The sequence below is a fragment of the Neomonachus schauinslandi genome, chromosome 10 (assembly GCF_002201575.2).
Source record: "Neomonachus schauinslandi chromosome 10, ASM220157v2, whole genome shotgun sequence".
In the NCBI taxonomy this organism is placed as follows: Eukaryota; Metazoa; Chordata; class Mammalia; order Carnivora; family Phocidae; genus Neomonachus; species Neomonachus schauinslandi.
The window spans coordinates 63893518-63915865 of NC_058412.1; the positions used below are offsets into that span (position 1 = coordinate 63893518).

Sequence of the window (22348 nt, forward strand, 5' to 3'; positions counted from 1 at the left end):
CTCCTTCAAACCCATTGAGGCCCTACTGGATTCTTCTAATCATTCAGGTTTCCCAGTGACAAGCTTAGATCTGAGGAGTCAAAAACATTTTAGTTCTAATGAAAATAGTGGTACCCAAAAGGTGATTTTCAAAGCTGTTTGAGATGAGCTGTTGTGGACATGGAAATGAGAGACGTGAAATACAGCGTCAGTAACACTAAAGGTTTTAGAGGGAAAATATGTGCAATATACAATCACTCCAGGTTATTCAGTGAGTCCAAGCTGTTTTTCTTTTCTCTCTCTGGCAGTGGTAATCTCTTGTTTGAAAGAGTGCCTTTCACATTGGTCCTTTGTACTGGTTTCCAGACAAATGTTGCCTAATTCCAGGACAGGAACCTGCAGCATCTCCAAGTTTCCGCCACACAACCTTAAGAAAAGTAAAATACATAAATAAATAAAAATAAGCGTCTTAATTGCCCCATTCACAAAGAGATTTGTGGTTTTTAAAGGGGGATCTATGAAGGGGCAAAGAGGAAGGTGAAGACGAGACGAAATACCTCCATGAATGAGCTCAAACACAGTGAAATGTGATGGAAGTTTCTAACTCATAAGAGCTGCTCAGTGGAGGGAACTACTAGGCTTTGTCAGCAATCAGGGTCAAAATTCAAGAAAGACGTGCCAACTTACTCTAGTTCATGAGTGGTCTGCAACTCAAGCTGTACACTGTGCACTTGAAGCTTACACAGTAACTCCCACTCTCTGACTGCACTGGTAGAGGGGAAGCATGGTCATTTATTTTTTTTAAGCTAATATAATTCTGTATAGCCAGAATTAAGAACACATGAGCAAAATCATCCTGGTTTCTATATCCTACATCTTGAACCAGGGATACCACAATGTTTAATCCACTAAGGAAAAGGAAGTTTTTGTTCTTGAGCTATTTAAGCCCTGAACTACTAGCCTTAGGGCCACTAGTCAATTTCCCTGGCTTTCCCTATAGAGTGGGGGGGCCCTCAGTCATAAATCTTAGCTACCAAATAGTATAAAATCTCAGATTATCGAAGCAGAGAACATCCAAATGCAGGGAAAATATTAATACATTCAAGAATAAGTAGATACAATGTCAAAAATTGGGTCATCTTGGACAAGAGCAAAAGATGAGATTAAGAATATAAAGTAAAACCATGGAATTCACCAATGATATACCAATATGCTAATGCTAATTGGAAAATGCACCCTCCTTCCCCAGATTAACAGTCATTACCCTCCTTAGGGTGATTCGCTATAAAGATTATTTTCAGATTGATTCTTTCCCTAAAAATTTACATAGCTCTAACATGAACACGCCAGTGGGTTCATTATTGATAGACTTTTTTTTTTTTTGCATTTATTTTAAATAGAGCAGATACTCTAGGGTAACCCAATACTATTCATTGTTATACATAGGAATGAAGGTAGACAGCACCTTATATTCTTAAGCCAATGAAGCCATTTGTCTTCTTGCGGACACAACTATGTGGCAGAGATGACCTGTCCTATTTGAAGAGTGTACTAATGGTCTTTAAATAGTAGGAAAGGAATGATCTAGCAATGGAGGGTTCAAGCTGCCCACAGGGGAGTTAGGGAAATTCTCATTTCTTAATAGTGAAAAGGTACAAACACTGAATCAGGGAGCTAAGGGATGCTACAGACTTACCCTTTCTAGCCTTACATGGTATATACAAATACAGCTGACCAGAATGCTTTGAATGTCTGACTCTATCCTCTGCTGCTAAGCCAAAGACCTCCAGGAGCACTGACACAAAGCATTAGATGGTTACAACTCCAAACTGCAAGCGCTCTCCAAGTATTCCATTGTAGGATACCATAGGCCTTAACCCTGAAATTACTATGTGGTGAAAGAGTCCAAGAAGGCAGAACTCTGAAATGAGCCAGTGATACTAAGGTAGACACAGAGTAGTGACTTGTTAACTAAAAGAATAGGTGGGTGTCTGAGTCCACCAAATATTTCAGCTGTTCTCAGGGAATTTATAAGAGCCAAACAGACCTAAAAAAAAAAAAAATACCATTATTACAAAAAGAGAAATATACTGCACTTTAAGAAACTGTAAATTATTTTTGTGGCACAATTTGGGAAGAGAATAAAAGCACCTCTTACTAATCAACATGATGTTAACAGTCACTTCCTTGGGACTCCTTGTACAGATGTTGACAACTGATCTCCAGGAGGAACACCAGAAACAGGCAAAACTTACTATCCTAAGTTCTGAGTCTTCGAACTGATCTCACATTATAAGAAAACTCCATTTCTGTGACATTATTATAAAAGCACATAGTTCCTCTACTAGGTTTAACAACCTTAGCTTGTTTCTAAGAAATTATCTGTGAAAATTTCTCACCGTTTTTCCCTTTATTCTCCGGTATGCACTGTGTGTGTTCGATGTTCAAATAATTTGTAATGGTGACAAAAATATTTTAAATCAACATCTTTTTGTCTTAGCTTTTAACAAGTTTCCAAATGTAAGAGTACTAATCATCAGATTGGTGTTGGCTTGCATTTTTTTCATCAAATTTTGGGAATCAAAGACAAAAGTAGACAAGGACCCGTAAAGAACTGCTAAAGGCAAACAAGGAGGGCAAGCTTTTGGCTTCCTGAAAATACCTTCTACAGGGAAAAACACCACTGCACTGCATATGGTCTTCTGAAGCATTTTTGGAAATATAGGCCTACAAAAAGATCAACACGAACTAATCGAGACCCAGTCCATTAATACGTTTCTTCTGTGACTAAGAAATGAATTTTCTAGTGTCCAGAAGTCTTATATCTAAAACAAAAAGGCAAGAAAACAACCAATCCTGACTTGTATTTTTATAGAACTTCACACATTTCTGGAAGATGCATTGCTTTTCATTCTTGGGGAAAGAAAATGGAAGTCCCCAGATTTACCCCATTTGGAAAAGTGGTGATTGCTAGTATTCCAAGGACATCTGGGTATAGTCCTGACTTACTGTTCATTAGAGAACAATTCGAGCAAGCAACTTTATTTTGGGATTTTAGCTTCTTCAAACATAAAATGCAAATGTGGGGATCATATCCAGAGCTTCCTCTCCAACCTGCTCAGGGGCTGTGGTGAAACTCCACCATCTGAATTACAAAGGATCCTGTTGTACTATTTGGAGAACCACCTGCGGAATGATCGCTGTGCTCCCTTCCAGTTCTAGAATTCCTAACATCTGAACTTTATTTCTCATTCTGTAGTCAACAGATGAGAAGCAACAGGCTTTTTTTTTTTTAAGGTGTGTAGCTTAACTTTTTTAATTGATCTGAAGGAAATATTCAAATTGAAAACCCTAAGGACAGGCTGAAAAGCTACAGAAGGTGTGAAGAGTGGTGCATTAGGGGAAATTACGACTTCTCGAACCAATGACCTTTTGAAAACAGATGAAAACATGCAGGAAAGAAAAATAACATGGAAAGAATTAAGCAGGAGACTAAAACTGTGGCCCCAGCACATATAAAATGCCCAGGGGACTTAAAACATTTACTGGATTCCAAGAACACCTCAGGGAAGTAGATACATGAGAATATCTGGCCCTAATAGCTTAAAAGCATTTCTAAGCAATTTTGATAGCCTAATGGACAAAGAATATGAGGATAAAAGTACAATATAGAGCCAATTAAAATCAATGCTTAATATAATCTGATTTTTGCTTTTAACAAATGTATTCCCCTACAATATTCTTTTTAGCTTTCTAACAAACTTCAATTATATTCTTGATTAAATGATATACCTATGCAAATTACTCAATTTAGCCAGGGATTAATAATAAAATCCAAATCACATTATTGATATGCATCAAAACAGCATGTCAATTTTTTTTAACTATGTTCTGCTCTGATTTGTGTGTGTCCATTCTTATTCACCACTGAAAGGTAAAGATACTACTTTGCAGGACATGAAGTGTCCATATCACATTTTTTTTCCCCAAGTATGGTTATAAATAAGTCTGAAGAAGGCTGTGTTTTATCACAGGTTTTTAAACACTGATTTTTAGGTACTGCTTAAAAGTATGAGACAGAAACCTATTTCTCAAAATTAGCACAATATTTTAGACAATAAATTTTTTAAAATGCTCATAGATCATTCTGGAATCCAGAAGTGGCTGATTATCGCTTACCTGAATATTTTATGACTGTTAATAAAACTGCAATAAAATATACTAAAGATAAAAATGGGAATTGGTTTTATTTTCATAAAAAAATATAAAGGCATTTGGCCAGCATTTTAAAAAGTAGGTATTCATAAAGTAACTAAGCTACGATGGGGCTTTCAACACAGAATACACAATAAAGCACATTAAACTTACATTGCACATTTCTCTGACTATAGCTTTTTCTGTCTCACTAAGGTCATTTTCATACTCTTTACCCTGTTGACGATCTATAGTTTCCTGAACATCCAAGACCTGGATTTGTTGAAAAAGAAAAGCAAATTTCACATGGAAAAATACTTGTTAGTTATGAATTAAACCATCAAGGAGCTCCACTTTGTAAAACCTTTGGTTTTCTCCGTGTCTGCATATCAGAGTGGATTAATATATGGCAAAATTTTTAAAATAGTTGATCTGAAATCTAAAAGGGATCAATTCTACCTGACTTTCAAATGACCATGAAAAGCAATCTTATCACTAATAGTCAATTGAATGTATCTAATCGTAGACATTAATGAATTTAGTTAAGTGGGTCATTAAGATAACGTGACTATGTCAACCATTTGGAGAATTTCTCGCTCCACTGTAAAGGTAAGCCATATAATTAATGATCTGCCAAATAATCCAAATGATATGTAGACATGGCCTATAGAAAAGAGGACTAAAAGATACTGACAGGTGAAACTGGTCAGAACCCAGGAATATGTACATAAGAACTCGAGTGAACATGGACGCTACTGACATCACAGTTCTTGCCTGGACATGTTCCCAGGGCCTAGAAAAGGCCTATGCAAATGATAATATCAAAGAGAAAAACTGGCTCCTTACAGTGAAAATATTTGAGCAACACTTTATTTTTCATTAGAGCAAAGAAAGTGTTGGGAGGAGATGCTTTTAAGCAATTTTAGAGGCCTATGATTCCACTTCTCCACGTTATCTCTAAATGGATTCAAAACAATAATTCTTCAAATGTCTATAAAGTTTTCATGCCATACTTTCTATAGGTCAAAAGGGGAGAAAACTTTGGTTTCGAGTGTTATTTTTTTCTATATCCGCTTATAAGCCAAAGCACAATAGAGCAAAAAGACCCAAGAAAACAAAACCCCAAAAATAACGCTTTTCATAAAAGCTCCTCCAAGAATCACCACTGAACTGTCACATTGCTAAACTCCTTGGTTCTGTTGTCATCCTGGTCAATGCTGATGGTCACACCTAAAGGTGTCACCTGAGAACTGGCACCAATGAACAGCTGAGCCAAAATAAATGAAGCATGAAGTGAGACCTTCATGTCAAGTTCATAGATAGTCTACATGGATATTTACTGGAGTTCAATCCTGCAATAATCTAATTCACAAACTACTCCCTCATTAACTCAAAACGTCTAGCCTTTATTACTCTGTAGGTACTACTACTTTAAGGGAGGATATCACGGTAGGAAACAAGCCTCACCCTGCTACTCCGATTAGAGTCCGTTCACATTCTTTCTACACTCAGAGGAAATCCTGACTATGCTCAGTGAATATTCATAGAAAACTCCTGGAACAAGCTCATTTGCCTACAAATTCAATTTCTAATGCACCTCAGAGAAGTGTACTTCAAATCAGTTAATTTCTACTAAATGAAGTGGAGCTCCAATTAATAGCATGAATTTTAAAGATAAATGTGATGTTATTACAAGTGGGCTAATTTCTCACACTGATTTACAACACTTTCCTCCCAAACCACAACAACAGTGTTTTTTTAAAGCCTAGAGATTTTTTGGGGGGGGTGGGGGGGGCGTTGGAATCTATCAGAAGATGAGAAACTGAGCCATCGTTCTAATTCTTTCACAACAGAGAAATTTTATGTTATAAATCACCTCTAGGATCTGTGGGCTTTAAAAAACAAAATGCGTGAGTGGCTACATTTCTTCCTTTACATTGTGATATCCCTAAGATGCATTTACCACAGGCACATATTTCTGTTTCATGACACAGTTAACTCATGAAGCAAACATATTCTGTATTCCAGAGCCTCCCCTTATGCTTCAGTTGCTCAGTACTACCCATCTGCCGAGTGAGGACACTTAACATGTTCAGATTATAACATAGTATCTTTCTCTCTTGAGATAAAAATTTTATATGAAAATTAGAGAACAAATTCAGAGAAAATTGAAGAGCTCCCCCTTGCCCGTCCCTTCCTTTTAGGCCATAGGAACACAGGTGCAGTGAAAAATTGGGGAAAGATTGCAGTGCTATCCACTATGCTGATCTGATTCAAACTACACTTGCCATTTAACAAGGCAACAGGTGGAAACCGTTTTCAATCCGAAAAGCAGAGCAATGTGTTGCTGGAGTATGTGCAGACGCTAACACTACAGGATTGAAGCCACTCATTTTTTATTTCTAGGATGCTTTTCAGATAGCTAGCGTCTGGTTCATGCTCAAGTGACAGCACGTTTAGCATGCTGCTCATGCTAAACTGCGTCCAAATGCTACTGCAGAGAGCAAGATGGTGGTCAGTTGATAAATCAGCACCCCCCCAGATACAGGGCAGCGCCCCTCATTCTGGTGTGTCTTCCCATGCAAATTCCTCTCGGTTGCTCACTTGGTGAGTTATTCCAACCAAGACAAGATTGCATTGGCCACCAGCATGGTTCTGCTACCTTCCCTCATCCGCAAGCAGTATATGCTTGGGAGGAGCAACTCATTTCATGGAAGTTACAGCAAAATATGACTGAGGGAGCTAAATCTCCTGCTAAAACCAAATCAAATGCGTATTTTGAATTTCTTATCTGCTTATTTGCTTTATGCATGCCAAAGGAAGTGTGGCGCACTCCAAAAGAGTGCATCTTCTTGCTGCTGATAAATCATTCCAAAACCAAAAACATTTTAGTGAGGCTATGAAACTCCTATGGCAAGTGTGGGACTAAAGCACGCTGCCTACTTTATGGCTCAGAAAGGTTTGATCAAGGCTATGTGTTAGGAATTACAGATCATTTGAAGGACGGTATTGATAAAATTTCAGTGAACCGTCGTAATTTTTAAGGTGATTTTTATTGCCTGCATCAGTTTCTTCTCTTAGATAATATTTATATTATTAATTTTATGTATAGTGCTTATTTATTGGAAAGCTCACTATTGGCAAAGAAAATAAATTTCAGCTAAATCTTTTTTGAAGTCCTTGGAGGATCTGAAGTAAAAGCCAAAAATAAAACTAGCTTTCTGAATTACTCTATGGAAGAGCATTAACTAGAGTTTGAAGACCTAATTTCTATTTAATGAGGGATAAAGGAGGTTTTTAGTTCAAGATTTTCTTTCAGTTGGTTGCACCGTGTACTTCAATTGCATGAAGAAAGAAAAATCGGGTATCCTTCCTTATTTTGGCCAACTCTTGACTCCCTCTTTTGAAGACATGCATGCTACGGACACTGCACATCAAATACCCAGAACGAGAGTTTACACATATGGATATACATGCACATCAGACTTCAACTTCGATGCAGATTGATATGAATCACATTACTCAAAACAAAATGATAAAACTAGAGATTTCAACCAGGAGTACTCAAACTCGTTTCAAAAAAAAAAATTATACTTCAAAAATTATAGTATCTACGGTTAAAACAAGACTGTGAGGACTACCAGACTATAGCGAACAAGCCACAACACAACTGAAGATCTGGATAAACGGTTGGACACAGTTGGTTACCTTAAGAGAATGTACCACGGGTTCAGGCTGCTGAGAAGGTGTGGTATGTCCACTGAAGCTAGCTGGAGAGTTGGGTGGACTGTTACTCCCATCAGCCCCTGATGACAACCTAAAAGAACCCTTAGTAGAAAATCAACAACTTTGTTATTAAAACAAAAGTCGTTTATAACTGCATAGACGTCATTCAGTATTCAATTTCACTGCCAAATGAGAATCAGCGCTTTGTTAAGTTTTTTCTAGCCTGTCCTAAGATGCTCTCAACCTGTTAATTGGAATACACTTGCTGCTTGACCAGCAAGAACACTTAACCAAGAGCCATCTCTATGCATGTCCAGATGTCATTTCTGATTTGCCAAAGAGAACAATGCCCCCTCAGGAATGCCCCTTAAGAACATTTCAAGAATGATTTTTAAAACTTAAAGGTACTCAAGAGTAGGGAATTTGTGAGTTATTCAGCAGCTGAGTTAAACATGCTCACTCAGCAAGACAAATGCTATATTCCATATGTCTCAGAAAATATGCACACATCACCTTCTTGCATTGGAGAAATGGTGTGTCTTATAAAACCCTTCTTGGAGGCAGAGAGATTTACCCAAACTCAGCATTTTCTTTAAGGAAGAATTATTTTTTGTTTTTTTAAAAAATAACTATGGCCACAAATTACATATTTGTACATTATTGACTTTGACTTCATTGCTGAAAAACCAGCACTTGGGCATGTTTAACTTGGCCTACGAGACTCATAGTCACCCATACAGGAACTGGGGAAAAGGAAAACTTCAGTTATGTACCCTCCTAGAAAAAGCAGCCAAATGGGAATTTTCCAAACCTGTTTTTATGGAGATCATGACACTCGAAGGGCCTGAGAGATTTTAATTTCTGTCCAACAAATCTACATATTTTCTTTATGCCTAACAGATTAATAATTGCTCCATTTACCTTGATCTTATGACTCTAATACCCTGAGAAGGAGCCACTGAAGATGGCTTCATAAATGGAAGACAACTGTGGTTAGGGACATTTATTTTCCAGCACCTACAGAAGAGCTTCTGTGTTGTGCATTTTGGGGATGGGAGGGAAAATCTGAGAGCAGCAACAGTTATAAGTATGGGTTTTATGCAGACCATACTATTTGTAGAGAAATTGACAATTCTCATTGATTTTTACAAAGATTATCATTTTTGCAATTTGGGGTATCTTCCCCCTTCCCTTGTCACTGTCCTTTCTTCCTACATCCTTGAAGGCTATTCTTGCCACCTCACAAGCCAACTGGAGCCATGTTCTTTTCCTTGCTCAAAGAATTATGAAATCAAATCAGGTCCTGCCCCCACCCTTACTAGCCACCAGGGAGAGGAAGCTGTGGAATAGGACATTTAGAGGACCTCTCCAGCTCTGTCCTCCACTGCTACTAATTATGTTAATAGCAGGTGATGACACAGGAAAGCCAATTATAATAGCCCCAACACCTTCTGGGGGAAAAATGTCTATGTTTTCCTGTATTTGTAATTCAGATCAAATCGGACATAATAGTGCCCAATACAAATAATAGAAGGGAACTTATTAGAAATTTAAAGGTGGTGAAGGGGCCTACCATTCCCACCCCCACTCCCAACATTACCACCAGATTTTGGACATCCTCTTCCTCTGTAGAGATGAAATGTTTCCAAAATGAAGGAGTTCTAAAGGAAGCTCTTCTCTGAATAGCTCTGGTCCCCTACTATTCTCTTTCCCTACCTGCTACCACCCTTAGGAATGGTTTTGAAAAGGGCTCTGAGGTGATGCGGAGTTCACTGCAAACTTCTCATTTAGGACCCACCAACGCAAAGCAGTTGGCCCTCTAACTGGTAATCTCACTGGGCAGGCCATAATTCTCGGCTATTCCTCCTTCCAACTCTTCCTTTCCAACCTTCTGCTGCCCAGCCCTTCTGTTTCAAATGTTCCCTTCCCAAACTGGCAAAATGGTAGGCATATCAATTCTAGCATGCTTTTGCTTGGGCATGGGGCCTTCGATCTTTCAGGACATTTAGATTTAAAAGAATTTCTAAAATTAATGATAACTGGTTTCCCTAAACCAAATCCTTTGGGTAAGTTGGCATTGTTTAAACTTAAGGAGAGTCCTGTTCTTCCCTTAAACACTCTCTTATTTTTTTAATAATAACAATACCTAAAGTCGGAACTGCACAGTGGGGAAAACTCATTCAAGGATTAAAGCTCTACTTCAAGTCTTCTTGGCAAGCCAAGGACTAGGTCACTGGAAAGATCAAGGTTCATATTTCACGTGGTTATTGTAAAGTCGCAAAGGTAAGCAAATGCCTGGTAAAGTTGTACACCAATGTGTGCTCCACTGTTTTCTAGATTATAACACAATCAAGCACTTCATTCTATCACATCCCATTTAATTACTCTAAAATAAAAGGCTATATATCTTTGTGACTGATATCTGGAGAATTATCTACCTACTCTCAGTTGACTAATACATTTTCACGTAACTATTTTTAAAATATGCTGAGTGAAATGTTAGTGAAACAACTGATTTGAAACAGTCCCTTGCAATTTATTACAATAACATTAAGCCTGTTTGTTTAAATTGTAACTTGGCTGGCTCAGGAGACAGGGAATTTAAAAAGAAGAAAATCTTAATAAAATTGGAAATGTGACTCCCAGCTTCCGGGTTGCTTGTTTCCAAACGACTCGTGATCGCAGAGTGCACACACCACCTCTTGGGTCAGCGAGCACTTTTATAGGGCAAGGAATAGTTTTCTGGGCTGGTCTACAGACGATTCATTTTCATGGCCATGGACCTTTTAAACTTTTCATGAAAGGTGCAGGGTACCTTCCATGCATCTCCAGTGCATGGGGTTATTCAACTTTCAACCCCAAGTTCAGGAAAAATAAATAACAACATTGACGCTGACCGATTAGGAGATGAACGACTCTACTCCCAGCTTCCCTCCCCAGATTCAGACACACACAGCACCTTTCTTTCACGTGTACAGATTTACTCTCTCCCACCCCAGTGTAACTCTTCCTCTAGCAACAGAAGCCATCTGTATGCACAAGCAAACGCAGCAGCTGACTCATCTTCACTCACCGGGAGAGTAGGCAGGCATCGTCCTATTCCTCGGCACCCTTGCCACCACTGCAAGACCCGCCGGGCTCTGGGACCCCAGCCTTTCTCCATATTTGAGCTGTTTCTAGTTGGAGGTTGCCTTCTATTCTGGGTGGCCTTATATTTGGAACAATATAGTACAATCACTCAGAACGATACTCTTTCCCAAGTCTCAAGAAAGCAGATAGAACAAGAAGCTTAATGAAATGAACCACAATGACCACAATGGTAAGCTGTAACATGCACCTTGAATTAGGGGAAAAATTAAAATAAAAACAGAGTCCTATTAGAGCTAATGCTGATTTTTTTAAAAAAGGTTTTGACTAATTCTTAAGCTATCGAAAAGAGGTAGATGATAATGCCAAAATTCAAAAAAAACAAAATGAAACAAAACACTGAAGCTACTTAGACAACTTTGTTTTGTTGGTTTTACTTATGAGAAACAGAGAATTAACCGTTAAGTTTTCCTAGTGTTTAAAACTGTGTAACTTCAGAACTTAACAGAAATTATTCAAAATGCAATTGGGAGCACTATGCTCTTTTTTTAAGAAACACAAGGTGGGTAGATATATTCAGTAATACTTAGAAAAACTGGCACTGTATCAAATTCTCAGCAACATTTGTGCACATTGAAGAGTATGTAACAAGCTAAGGTCATTGCTGCGTTAAAATATTTTACATGGGACATATACATCATTATCAAAATTTCTATTAGTTAATCTCCAAATTTCTATACTGGTTAGAACTAGAGATAGCAGATAAATAAAAATTTTCCCCTAATTTTCAGTTTTTTCTATGACTAAACAGCATAATTTTATTAAAATTATCAAAAGCAAAATGAACTCACTTGAACAATTTCCTCTCCCTGACGACGTTCACTAAGACCCTTATCTAGGTGTGCTATGTCCTAAGGAATAAGCATTTTTTTTAAATATAGAAAATTCAAATGGTCCCCAAATTCCAGTGTCTGAATGTATAATTTTAGGACACTAAAAAATGACACCATAATTCTTCAGTTCCCACCGATCTCTTTTCCTAGAAGCATGTGCTGTATTGTGAATAGCACTGGTCTAATTTTCACTCTTCTCCAATGTTTGGAGGTTGAACGATGAAAAAAAGAGTGATGATGACCAGCAGTTGGTACTGGCAAATCTCTCTTCTGAATCTGTGGAATCAGTGGAACCAGTTACCTATTAAATAAGTCAGCCACACGTATTCCTCACATATAACAGAGAAAATTATATATTTGGACTATGATGATCATTTCATTGTAAGCAACACAGATTTGAACATGGCTTTCAGTGATCATCTCATGTGTCAGTGTCTAATTTCTTCCCATCAAAAGAATTCTATCCAATAATTTATAATCTAGTTTATGGCTCAAAATCCACCTCTCCCCCCCCCCAATTTGCATAGTTCTATTCTTGAGATGATTATTAAAAAGTACTGCCTTTTTGTTTTGTTTTACAAACGAGTCCTATCTTCCAGATTTGGTTCCCTTCATTACTTAAACATCTCTCAGATCTTATGTTTTTGGATTCAGTGACTGAGTAAGACATACAGGGATTCCTACTTTCGTTCTTCCTTAATGATTGAACTTCAATGTCTCTCCATTGTAACAAGTTCATTATCATAACCATGAAATCTAAGGTAACATCTATAGCCATTTAGAGGCCTGCTGGAAGGAGCTGCCCTTTAGCTACCACCTTTCCCCACTTTTGTAAAGTAGATACAACATGAAATAATAGCTGTGCCTTTCAGCATCTTTAAACGGTTCTTTTAAGACATTAAATATAGATTGCATAGTAGTATTAATCTGATAAGAGGGGGCAATATACATGGGCCAGATTTTTGTGGAAGAATAAACTACTTGGTGATATAACCATTTTAAAGGGAAAGATACTCTTAGAATCAGGATTATTGACTTTCTACTCATGTGGGCAACTTAAAAAAAAAAAAACTCCGGGTCACGGAAAGATGTGTTCTGGACTGGCCATCATTTTGACCTTCAAGTAAATTGAATGGTATTTATGGGCTAATGAAAGCTTAGCTCTCTGCTAGCTCTGTATAATTGTCAATGATGCTCTTTTCTGAAGGCTACTTCATAAAACGTAATGAGCCTCACTAACTCTGTAGGTAGAATTATTTTTGGCAATTCAGAGCTTGAAGTGGGGGAACCCAGATTCTGGCCATCAACTGGGAGAACAACTCCAAACCTTAAAAAAGTCACTTTCTATTTTCTGAGGAGTTCTATTTTGCTTAGTTCTGTTTTCTTCAGTTTTCCAAAATTCCAAGTTTATAAAGAATGCCTGAATGACCCTTCTAATCCCCTAGAAATCAGCTCCTTTATATCCAGGTATGTAGAGTAACCCATAAATTAATTGAGGTATCAGGAGGACCCACTCTAAATGCTAATAGCAAAGTAATGCTCTGTGTCAAGACTGTGTGGGAGGTAAATTACAGATTACTTACTATGTGGTAAGTACTCATTATAGAAATCATGAAATCTAGTGCTATAAGCAAACACCCTAGATCAAGACACAAAAATATCCCTTACTATCACTGAAGAAGATAAAATGTATTGGTACTGTTATGCCTTTTATCACATGTTATCTGGAAAATGTTTTTCCAAGAAAATTGAGACTTGAGATATTTTCTAATATTGTCCTTACAATAACAGAATTCCCCTCAGAATTAAGGGAACATAAGAAGCCACTCAAATTTTTTAAAAGATCATCTAAACAAGAAAATATATTACTTATGGTCTCATTGAGTAAAATTATTATACTTCATAATAGGGGTTTTAAGAGAACCAACAAGATGAAGCTATTGTGATTAAGTTGTCTTCTTGCTATTTTATGGTTATATTTTATTATTTTAATTAACATTCTAGAAGTTTCCATTCTTTGGCCTTACAGAAGACATATTAAAAAAAATTTTGAACACAAAAAATATGTTTTTATATTTTATCATATAAAATACAGGCTTCTCACTTAGATATAAATCAGATGTAATGCATTTATAACAAACTTTAGATCCCGGCCCTCTTATCTATTATAGGAAGCCAACTATGGAAAGCTAAAGATCGATCGGCTAAAGTGGTTTCCTGTTAGTTAAAGATGTTCAATTTTTAATAAGATCTAAAGCTAGGTCAAACTATCAAACAGTGCATCAGAATGCATACCTAGTTTAGGAAGGAGGATGGATTTGCTTTCCTTATTATGGGACACAGGGAAATGCTTTGCTTAATTTCATCAGGAAAATACTACTTTGTTCAGTTTGACCAGTCTTCATTCTGACATGCTACAAAATCGCACTAGCACACAAACAGAAGCTTTAGAGGTTACCTTGACAAACCTGTGAATGAGCTTAGAAATGCTAAAAGACCCTCTGCTTTGCTCTAATGCATGATATTTAGTTGATTGTATTCAAACAAAAGTACATTTTTAAAATTTATATGAACTAAAGTAATCTATTCAATACTGATTTAAAATATTAAGTAATTTCCTGGATTGATAGCTACTCATTTATTCACTTAAATATTTACTAAGCACCTACCAAAGGTAACATCCCATGCTACGCCAGGTAGATATCTGATCCAATAACTTTTTGTATAAAGAGCAGCCCAGTAAGTTCAAGTCATGGACTCTAGGAGGGTCACACTGCCTGGGCTCAGATTCTTGCTCAGACAGCTGGCAGGTATGTGACCTCCCTGAGCCTCAGTTTCCCCATCTATAAAGTGTGGGTAATTATGGTACAATGGTACCTCACTCGATGAGGCTATTTATATGAAAAGAGCTCTTAAAACAGCACCTCGCCCACATTAAGTGCTCTGCAGCTATTTGTTGTCCTTATCATGAATGTGTTTGCTTTGCTTATCAACACATTTTATAATTTGTCAACCTACTTTCACGTGTTTATTATTGAGAGTAGTTCTCGACCTGGGGTGAGCTGGCCCTCCTTTGGGGACATCAGACAAAAATGCAGACATTTTTCAGTTGTTAAGATGGGCAATTTCTATGGGCATTTATGGGTTGAGGCCAAGGATGCTGCTGAATGCCAGGACGGCCCCCACAAGAAAGAATTATCCAGGTCAATAGTGCTCAAGTTGAGAAACTCTGATTTAGAGAAGGAGAACTGTGTTGGAAAATGGCAAAGCCAAATTTCTGATGACAGCTTCATAGATTTTGCAGACGAGGACAAGTCGCCCCCATGATTTGGAGCTTGTGATGATTTTAAAGGAAACTCTCAGCTTCAGCCCTCAAGTGGTCTAAGTATAAAGACATCTATCTTCCAATCCCAAATAGGAAATGGCTCTTTCTGACAGAAAGGAAAGAATTAAAAATACCCCAACAGCCTACTGGTAATAAGGCTAGCAGAAAAAGAATACAAATAGGCAACACAGGGCAGTGGTCCAAAGAACAAAGAGCTCTCTGAGAGGAGACAGCATGTTGCAAGCACCTTAAGAATCGAGACACCAATCCCACAGAGAATAAAAGTGGCAGAAGGCGTTCTGTGGAAATGATGAAATAAAGCTTCCTTAAGCAATACGGCAGGTAGAGATTCTGCACTCAATTTTAAGCAGTCACACTAGGAAAAAATACAATTGCCAGCAAATAGAAATGAGGGCCCTGACCGTGAAACAACATCCCGGGGCAGATGAGAGCATTGTGTGATGTGCAGAGGGAATCAGAAATCCCTACCCGACTGGCGACCACACTCTCCTTCATACGTAGCAAAGGGTTGTACTCTGTTTATGGGCTTGCCTCCTCAACAGATAGAAGACTTCCTGAGGGCGTGTCTGAGTCCTCAGAGTAGTCAGCCAGGAGTTCCTGCTACATGTTAGGACTCTCCGAAATGCTGTCATTTAAAAGACTATTAAGACTAGCTAATATGAGCTCCTACTACATGTTAATACCTATTAAGACACTAACTGTTGGCCTGGTGCTGTTCTCAGTAATTGAATAATTTATGCTCCATAATTTTTGCATTGCAGTCTCGGAGATCTCCTATGTACCCTCTGCTTAGTTCCTGGGCTGCAAAGAGATCCTGGGGAGGATCCAGTTGTCTGGAATGGCTCAGAGTCTGGGGGGAGGATCGTAATAAAAGTGTGTTAATGTTAGTAACTGATACAGATGAACCAGTGTATACCAGCTGAACATCAGCTCTGTGCTCATTTGACTTTCTCCATTCAAGGCACGTAACTGTGGCCACAACAGTTACTTCAAGTCTGCATCTAGAATTATAACCCAAGGATTTTGAAACTTTGAATTTTACAAAGTCTCCTAAAGAATCTGTTGGGAATTACTGACAATTCACTTTGGAAAAATTTAAGAGTCATGCTCTAAATGAAATACGATAGGGCTCCAGATAAATTCAGTTTTCAAGAGAATAGTCTATTTCCTGTTCTAACTTTCTTCTATTTGAGTTTGGGTTCAGTGATACTTTTCTGGATCTTATGCTTTTCTTGATACCATACCAGTGTGATCCAGGATGTCCCTCTTTTGGTTCTGGTTTCTATTCATTCATATTCATAATTCTCTCTTCCTCTCTCATCCTGAAATAGGTATCTTAAAAACTTGCTTCAGGGCACCTGGGTGGCTCAGTCGTTAAGCGTCTGCCTTCAGCTCAGGTCATGATCCCAGCGTCCTGGGATCGAGGCGTGCATCGGACTCTCTGCTCCACGGGAAGCCTGCTTCTCCCTCTCCCACTCCCCCTGCTTGTGTTCCCTCTTTTGCTGTGTCTCTGTCAACTAAATAAATAAAATCTTAAAAAAAAAATAATAAACTTGCTTCAATCCTGGCTTTGCTGATGCACAAGTAATGATCATATGGACTTTACTTTCATTGTTTGACAGATGAATATAATTACTCTGACCACTCACCTTAAGGTGAACTGATAAGAATCTGGTTCATAGCGCGGTTTTAAGCCCTATCACATTTTACAGTAAGATTTCATGTATCTTTGAGCCCCTTGAGGTCATTGTACTTGACTTTTACGATCTTTGCAATAGTGATGATTAGTACCCTAGGTGCACATAGTAGTTGCTCAATAAAGATATTATTGGATGGTCAAAATCTAGGTGTGAGACTGTGGCTTTTCCTTTATCATCTCAAGAACAGTTGTGTCAATGCTTTACTCGTGTGTCTATACATTTGGTAATTAGAAGCCACTCAACTACTTGTCAAGTAACTAAAGCACACCTCTAGAGTGCTAGCGTGGCCCGAATCAAGAAGTGAAACTCCATTTCTGTGATGGTCCATATTTTGGCAAGTTAAACTCCAACTAAATTCCCATTATTTTTTTTTCCTTCTCATTACCCAGGTAACTCATATTTGAGCAAAATAAATTCATCCTGAAAATCTTGAATCACTTCTATTTCTAAAGCTACAGTAAAGCTCAATATGTTAAAATAGCAACTGAAAAGATCACTGGGGATGGTTAGTAGACCAAAAGTAGAAATAGACTTACGACCAGGGCATCCAAAGTATATGCTGGTTCTCATCAAAATCATTACATAATGCCAAACATCAAGTGGTAAAAAATAAAATATCATCAAAAGAGATACTATTCTCAACTTCTTTAAGTGTAGGCCAATCTCTAAGTGTTCCCAGCCAGGGAAACCAGAAGGTAAAATTTATTCACTCATTCTTCATTTTGTATGCCAAATAATGGCTAAGATTGAGGTCTGTAGAGTAACAGAAGAGATGGCAAGGAGCTTTAATTCAAAGAACCTAAAATTTTAGACACTTGCCCCATTCAGGGAATCAGAACAGAAGTGGTTCAGAAGGATGTGAGAGGAACAAGAACTGAGGCGGACATGAAAGGCAGGAGTCAGATTGTGGAGAAACTTCACCATGTGAAGGATTTTAAATTTATTCTATGCTAAGACATGAGCTGTGACAAGACCCGATTTGTGTTTTAGAGGCCTTTCTACTTATAACATGGAGAATGATCTAGGTGGGACAAGACTGGTTGGGATGAAGTCCGATTAAGAGATCGAAAGAGGAGTCCGAATGAAAAATGATCACTCTCTGCCTGCCCCCCCCCCCCCCCCCCAGGCAACAGTGGAAGGAATGAAAAGGATAATACTGATGGACTGCAGGGCAGAGCCCTGTGAGCCTTTGAGGTAATCTGAATCCAGGATGGCTCCCAGCTTGCTGGTGGGGCACTAGCTACATGGTCATGCCGTTAACCAGGCCAGACAATGCCACTGCAAGTCAGGTATCTAACTCCTTCATCAGATTTGAAAATCAAGATGAAAGAGGTAATTAACAATATAAAGCCCCAAAACATCTCTCTCACAGATAACCCCACGATGGTTTTCTTCTGGCATGTAAAAGAGCTTGCAAAATCTTTAAATGAAAACTGATTGTAACTTCATGCCATGATGAAAATTTCCCATCAAATAATACAGTGTTCTCGGGAGAACAACAAAGTAATTTTGAAGTACCTGTAACTCTAGGTGAAACTTGCAGATATAGAAATACAGTTTCAAAAATAAAATAATTACAGAGGTTAATGCGATGCCTTTTTACAAGAATTAGAGAGGGCAAACCCCAGAAGAAAAGAATCCCTATCTTGAAAGGGCTGAGACAGCAAACACCCTGTATGGCTGTAGCCAGAGTGACAGCAGACAAAGAATAACAATGAAGGCCTGGTTAAAAAAAAAAAGCTGTTAAACAATAGGTAGGAAATGTGAACAATTACATTTACGTACATTCTGCTTCTAGGTAATGAGTTTATGTGCTAAATTCTTGTCTTTTGTTAACCATACAATCCCCAGTGAGAAACACTGAAATTTCTAGGAAAAAAATAATGATACATTTAAGTGGTTTTCCAATCAGGTTGACACTAATTAGTGAAAATTGATGGCATTTTTGCTGAGAAAAACATATCTGAATACTTTTAGGCTCGTAAGAATGGGGGTCGAGGAGGCCGGAGTAGGACGGAGAGTCAGGGCCTGCAGCTGAAATGCGCGTAGACACTGAAGCAAAAAAGGAACGCTAGTTAAACCCTGCATTTGGCTTGCTGAACAGAGCCGGCTGATGCTGGCGTTAAATCCCCCAGCACTCCTCAGAGCCCGGTGGTAGACGTGTAGACGTGCGCAGAGCTAGAGCCCCAGGGACTAACCAACTATTTAAGAGAAATACTTGCTGAGTTGACTGAGAAATATTACTCTGTGAGGTGGCGTTGGCTGCCCTGGCTTTGGCAAGAGGAAGAATCTTCTTTTCCTTCTTTTTCTACAAGGCCCTCCCCCCAATCCCCACCCCAGCACAAAATGGGAAGGTCAAGATGAGAGGTAGACAGAGAGGTAGAGTCAGCTTCATCCCAGGGCTGCAACCTCTCTGGAATGCGTATGTATACCCCCAATGAGCACAGCAGCTTGAGAGACTGCAGTTCTGCCCATGCCATTTGTTGGATGCTCCATCTTGGAAGATTCACAGTGACTTTATGCATGAAGGCTCACAAAAACAGGAGCGGCCCAAACAAATCCAGACAGCGTAGCCTCTGCGAACGTGGTGGAAATGAAATCTCAAGCCAGGAGCGATGAAATCCCCCCATTAATGAGAACACCATCAGGGCACAAGAGGAAGCATCTTGAAAACTCTTTTTTCACAAATAGCTCTTACTAGGAAGAAAGAAAGAGACTTACAAATAGGTTTATGTGTGTCCTACCTCATGACATAAATAACTTATGACGAAAAGCAACAGTTTTGGATTCAAACTATAAATGCCCATTTAAGTCAATAATATTCAGAAAGGTAAGTTGAGGACCCATCAGAGTTAAAATAAAGGGTAAAACTACTTTGCAGAATTAGCACACAAATCATCTGTAACTCTGGGAGATTAAAGAGGTTGAATGAGCCTTTCCTTCCAGTCTGGATGGCACTTTCTCCTTCCCAATCTTTAAATTTTAGAGTGTCCCAGGGCACAGCCCATAAACCTCTTTTCCCCTCAACATTCATTCAACAAGAAGTTCTAATTCAGTCCCATAGGCAAGTATTCTTGCAAATTTGTATCTCTGGCCCTGACCTCTCCCCAGACTTTCATCTCTATACCTAACTGCAGGTGATGTCTCCTCATAGATGTCCACCTCAAATGTACCATGTCCAACACAGAACTTGACTTTCCTGCACCTCCTAACCTGTTCCCCCCAGTGTTCCCCATCTCCATAAACAGCACCACCAATCATACAAAATTACTTAGATCAAAATCCAAGGAGTCATTCTTGCTTCCTCCCAGGGCTGCCACACTGGACCACCCCTGGGCTGTCACTCGCTGTACAGCCTATGTAAATAGTTCTTCCTGGGGTTGTCAGTACTCAAATTATGAAGCCACATGCCGCCTCTTTCCCCTATATTCCAGATCCAATCCATCATGAAGCACTCTCAACTCTACTTCAAAATATTCTATGAATCCAATGCTTCCTCAACATCTTCATTCTACCACTTAATTCAAGCTACCACTACCCTCTACTACCTCTACTACCAATCTAGCTCCCTAATGAGTGTCCCTATGTCCTCCCCTACCTGCCTCTCACTTCTTCAGTCTGGTCTCTACCTAGCATTCCCAGTGACCTTCTGATAATGTAACTAGATGTATCACACCCTTGCTCAGTTCCTCCAATGGCTCTCCACAAACTCAGACCCAAACCCAAACACTTGACTTTGGTCAACAAAGCCCACAGGATCTGTTACCTGCCTGTCTCCGACCTCACCTCCTGTTATTCTCTGTCTCACACACTCTATTCCAGCCACACTAGCTTTCTTGCAACTGTCTCCTCACACATGCCTAGTTCACTCCCACCGAAAGCCTTTGCCCTTGCTGTTCTCACTTCCTGTGATACTCTCCCATACCCCTTCTGATTCCTCCAGATGTCATTTCCTCAGAGAGGCTTCTTCTAACTCTATGTAAAATACCCTTTCACTCCAGTCACTCACAGTTCTGTACCCTGCTTTTGTTTCCTTCAAAGTAATTATTACTTCCACATATCACATATTTAGCATTTTAAAAATAATAGTCCACTGAAAGGTAAGCTGCATGAATTCAGGGCTGTATCTCCATTGTCTAAAGCAATATCTGTATGCAAGAGGTGCTCTCAAAAAATATTTGAGGGGTAAAGTATTGAAAGAATGGCCAGTATAAACAATCAGCTTTCCATCATCTACAGAAATCCCATTCCATATTTGTTAGGGGTTGTTTTGTTTATATGAAGAAAAGTAGGGGAAGCCCACTAATCACCTATCTTTAAATGCAAATCCCTGCATCGATCTAACGATAAAGGTCAACATTTCTCATTCCAAAGAGCAAGGTCACTGCTTTTGTCTAGCCTCTATGAGATTCTGAATGTAAAAGACAGCATTAATAGCTGATAGAAAGCAGTTTCCCTCACCCCTCCATACAAATTCTGACCACAGCTAATGCCACAAACGAAGGCTGCCTGGCTAAAATGTTCTGTTTCTCCTGAAGTCTCTAGGTCCAAAATTCTGAGAACAGTACCCTAGTAAAGACCTGGCTGAACCATAAAACGCACAGCTAAAATTTCCTGGAAAGTTCTGAAAAGCAATGTCATAAAGCTTTAGAAAAGGCCAATTTTAAAAAGGAATTTTTAAAAGTTAGAATTTTTACAATAGTATCATCCTGGAAAACAATCAGGTTAACCAGTAATAATAAGTTTTCCTAAGCTAGTCAGAGTGGCCTTAAAAAAAAAAAAAGTCTTTCGCTAGCTCCAGAGAGAAATGACCCGGAGACTAATGAGCTCTGTAAGCTTCTCACTGCCTGACCCTCAGCAAGTCACTTGTCCTCAGTGGAGAGGCTAAAATGGAGAGCCCTATCAATTAGTTTCATGTGGCGGCTGTGAAGGGTGACTAATAAACCTGATTGCAAGGCACTCTGAAAACATTAAGTGCTATAGAGAAGTTTCCTAATTGCCAGATCGCCATCAGTTGCCATGAAAGCATTGCGAATGCATCTGGCTCTTTTTAAGCTCTTTTCCACCCCTTGGCTCTTCTGATGTCAATCAGTCGTTGTGACAAAGACAAAAAGATGAGTGAGGATTCTTCTCACCCTCCTATAGGTCTCCTCCTGATCCACAGGAAACATGATGGAGACGCAAACTAGCCTTTGCACTCCTTTGTTCCTTCCAAAGTACCTTGCAGATCCCCATGAAGAGAGACTGCATGAATGGCCCGCAGAAGGCCTTTCCTTTTTGTCCTTTTCAAGCATAACATAGATCATCATTAAAAACCACAGATTTGACAAAGATCATGGGAGAAGAGAATATGAATATGAACGACCTGAAAAATACAGAATTCACTTTATTCTTACTAGTGATCTTCCGATTTCTCACTCTAC

At 38.8% G+C, this 22348-nt stretch overlaps 1 protein-coding gene across 5 annotated transcripts in view; it reads right to left on the reverse strand.

Moving 5' to 3' along the window:
* Nucleotides 1-316: 316 nt before the first annotated feature.
* Nucleotides 317-22348, reverse strand: part of CCDC85A (coiled-coil domain containing 85A) — a 195638-nt gene continuing 173606 nt past the window's right edge. The window contains exons 4-7 of one of the 5 annotated variants that reach the window (XM_021701232.1): nucleotides 10973-11107; nucleotides 7882-8001; nucleotides 4348-4446; nucleotides 317-406 (exon numbers count right to left, since the gene is read on the reverse strand). In XM_021701232.1, the coding sequence (XP_021556907.1) occupies nucleotides 317-406; nucleotides 4348-4446; nucleotides 7882-8001; nucleotides 10973-11107 (444 nt within the window). The remainder of the gene's footprint in view (nucleotides 407-4347; nucleotides 4447-7881; nucleotides 8002-10972; nucleotides 11108-22348) is intronic. The other 4 variants (XM_021701234.1, XM_021701233.1, XM_021701235.1 and 1 more) reach the window with 4 other exon arrangements.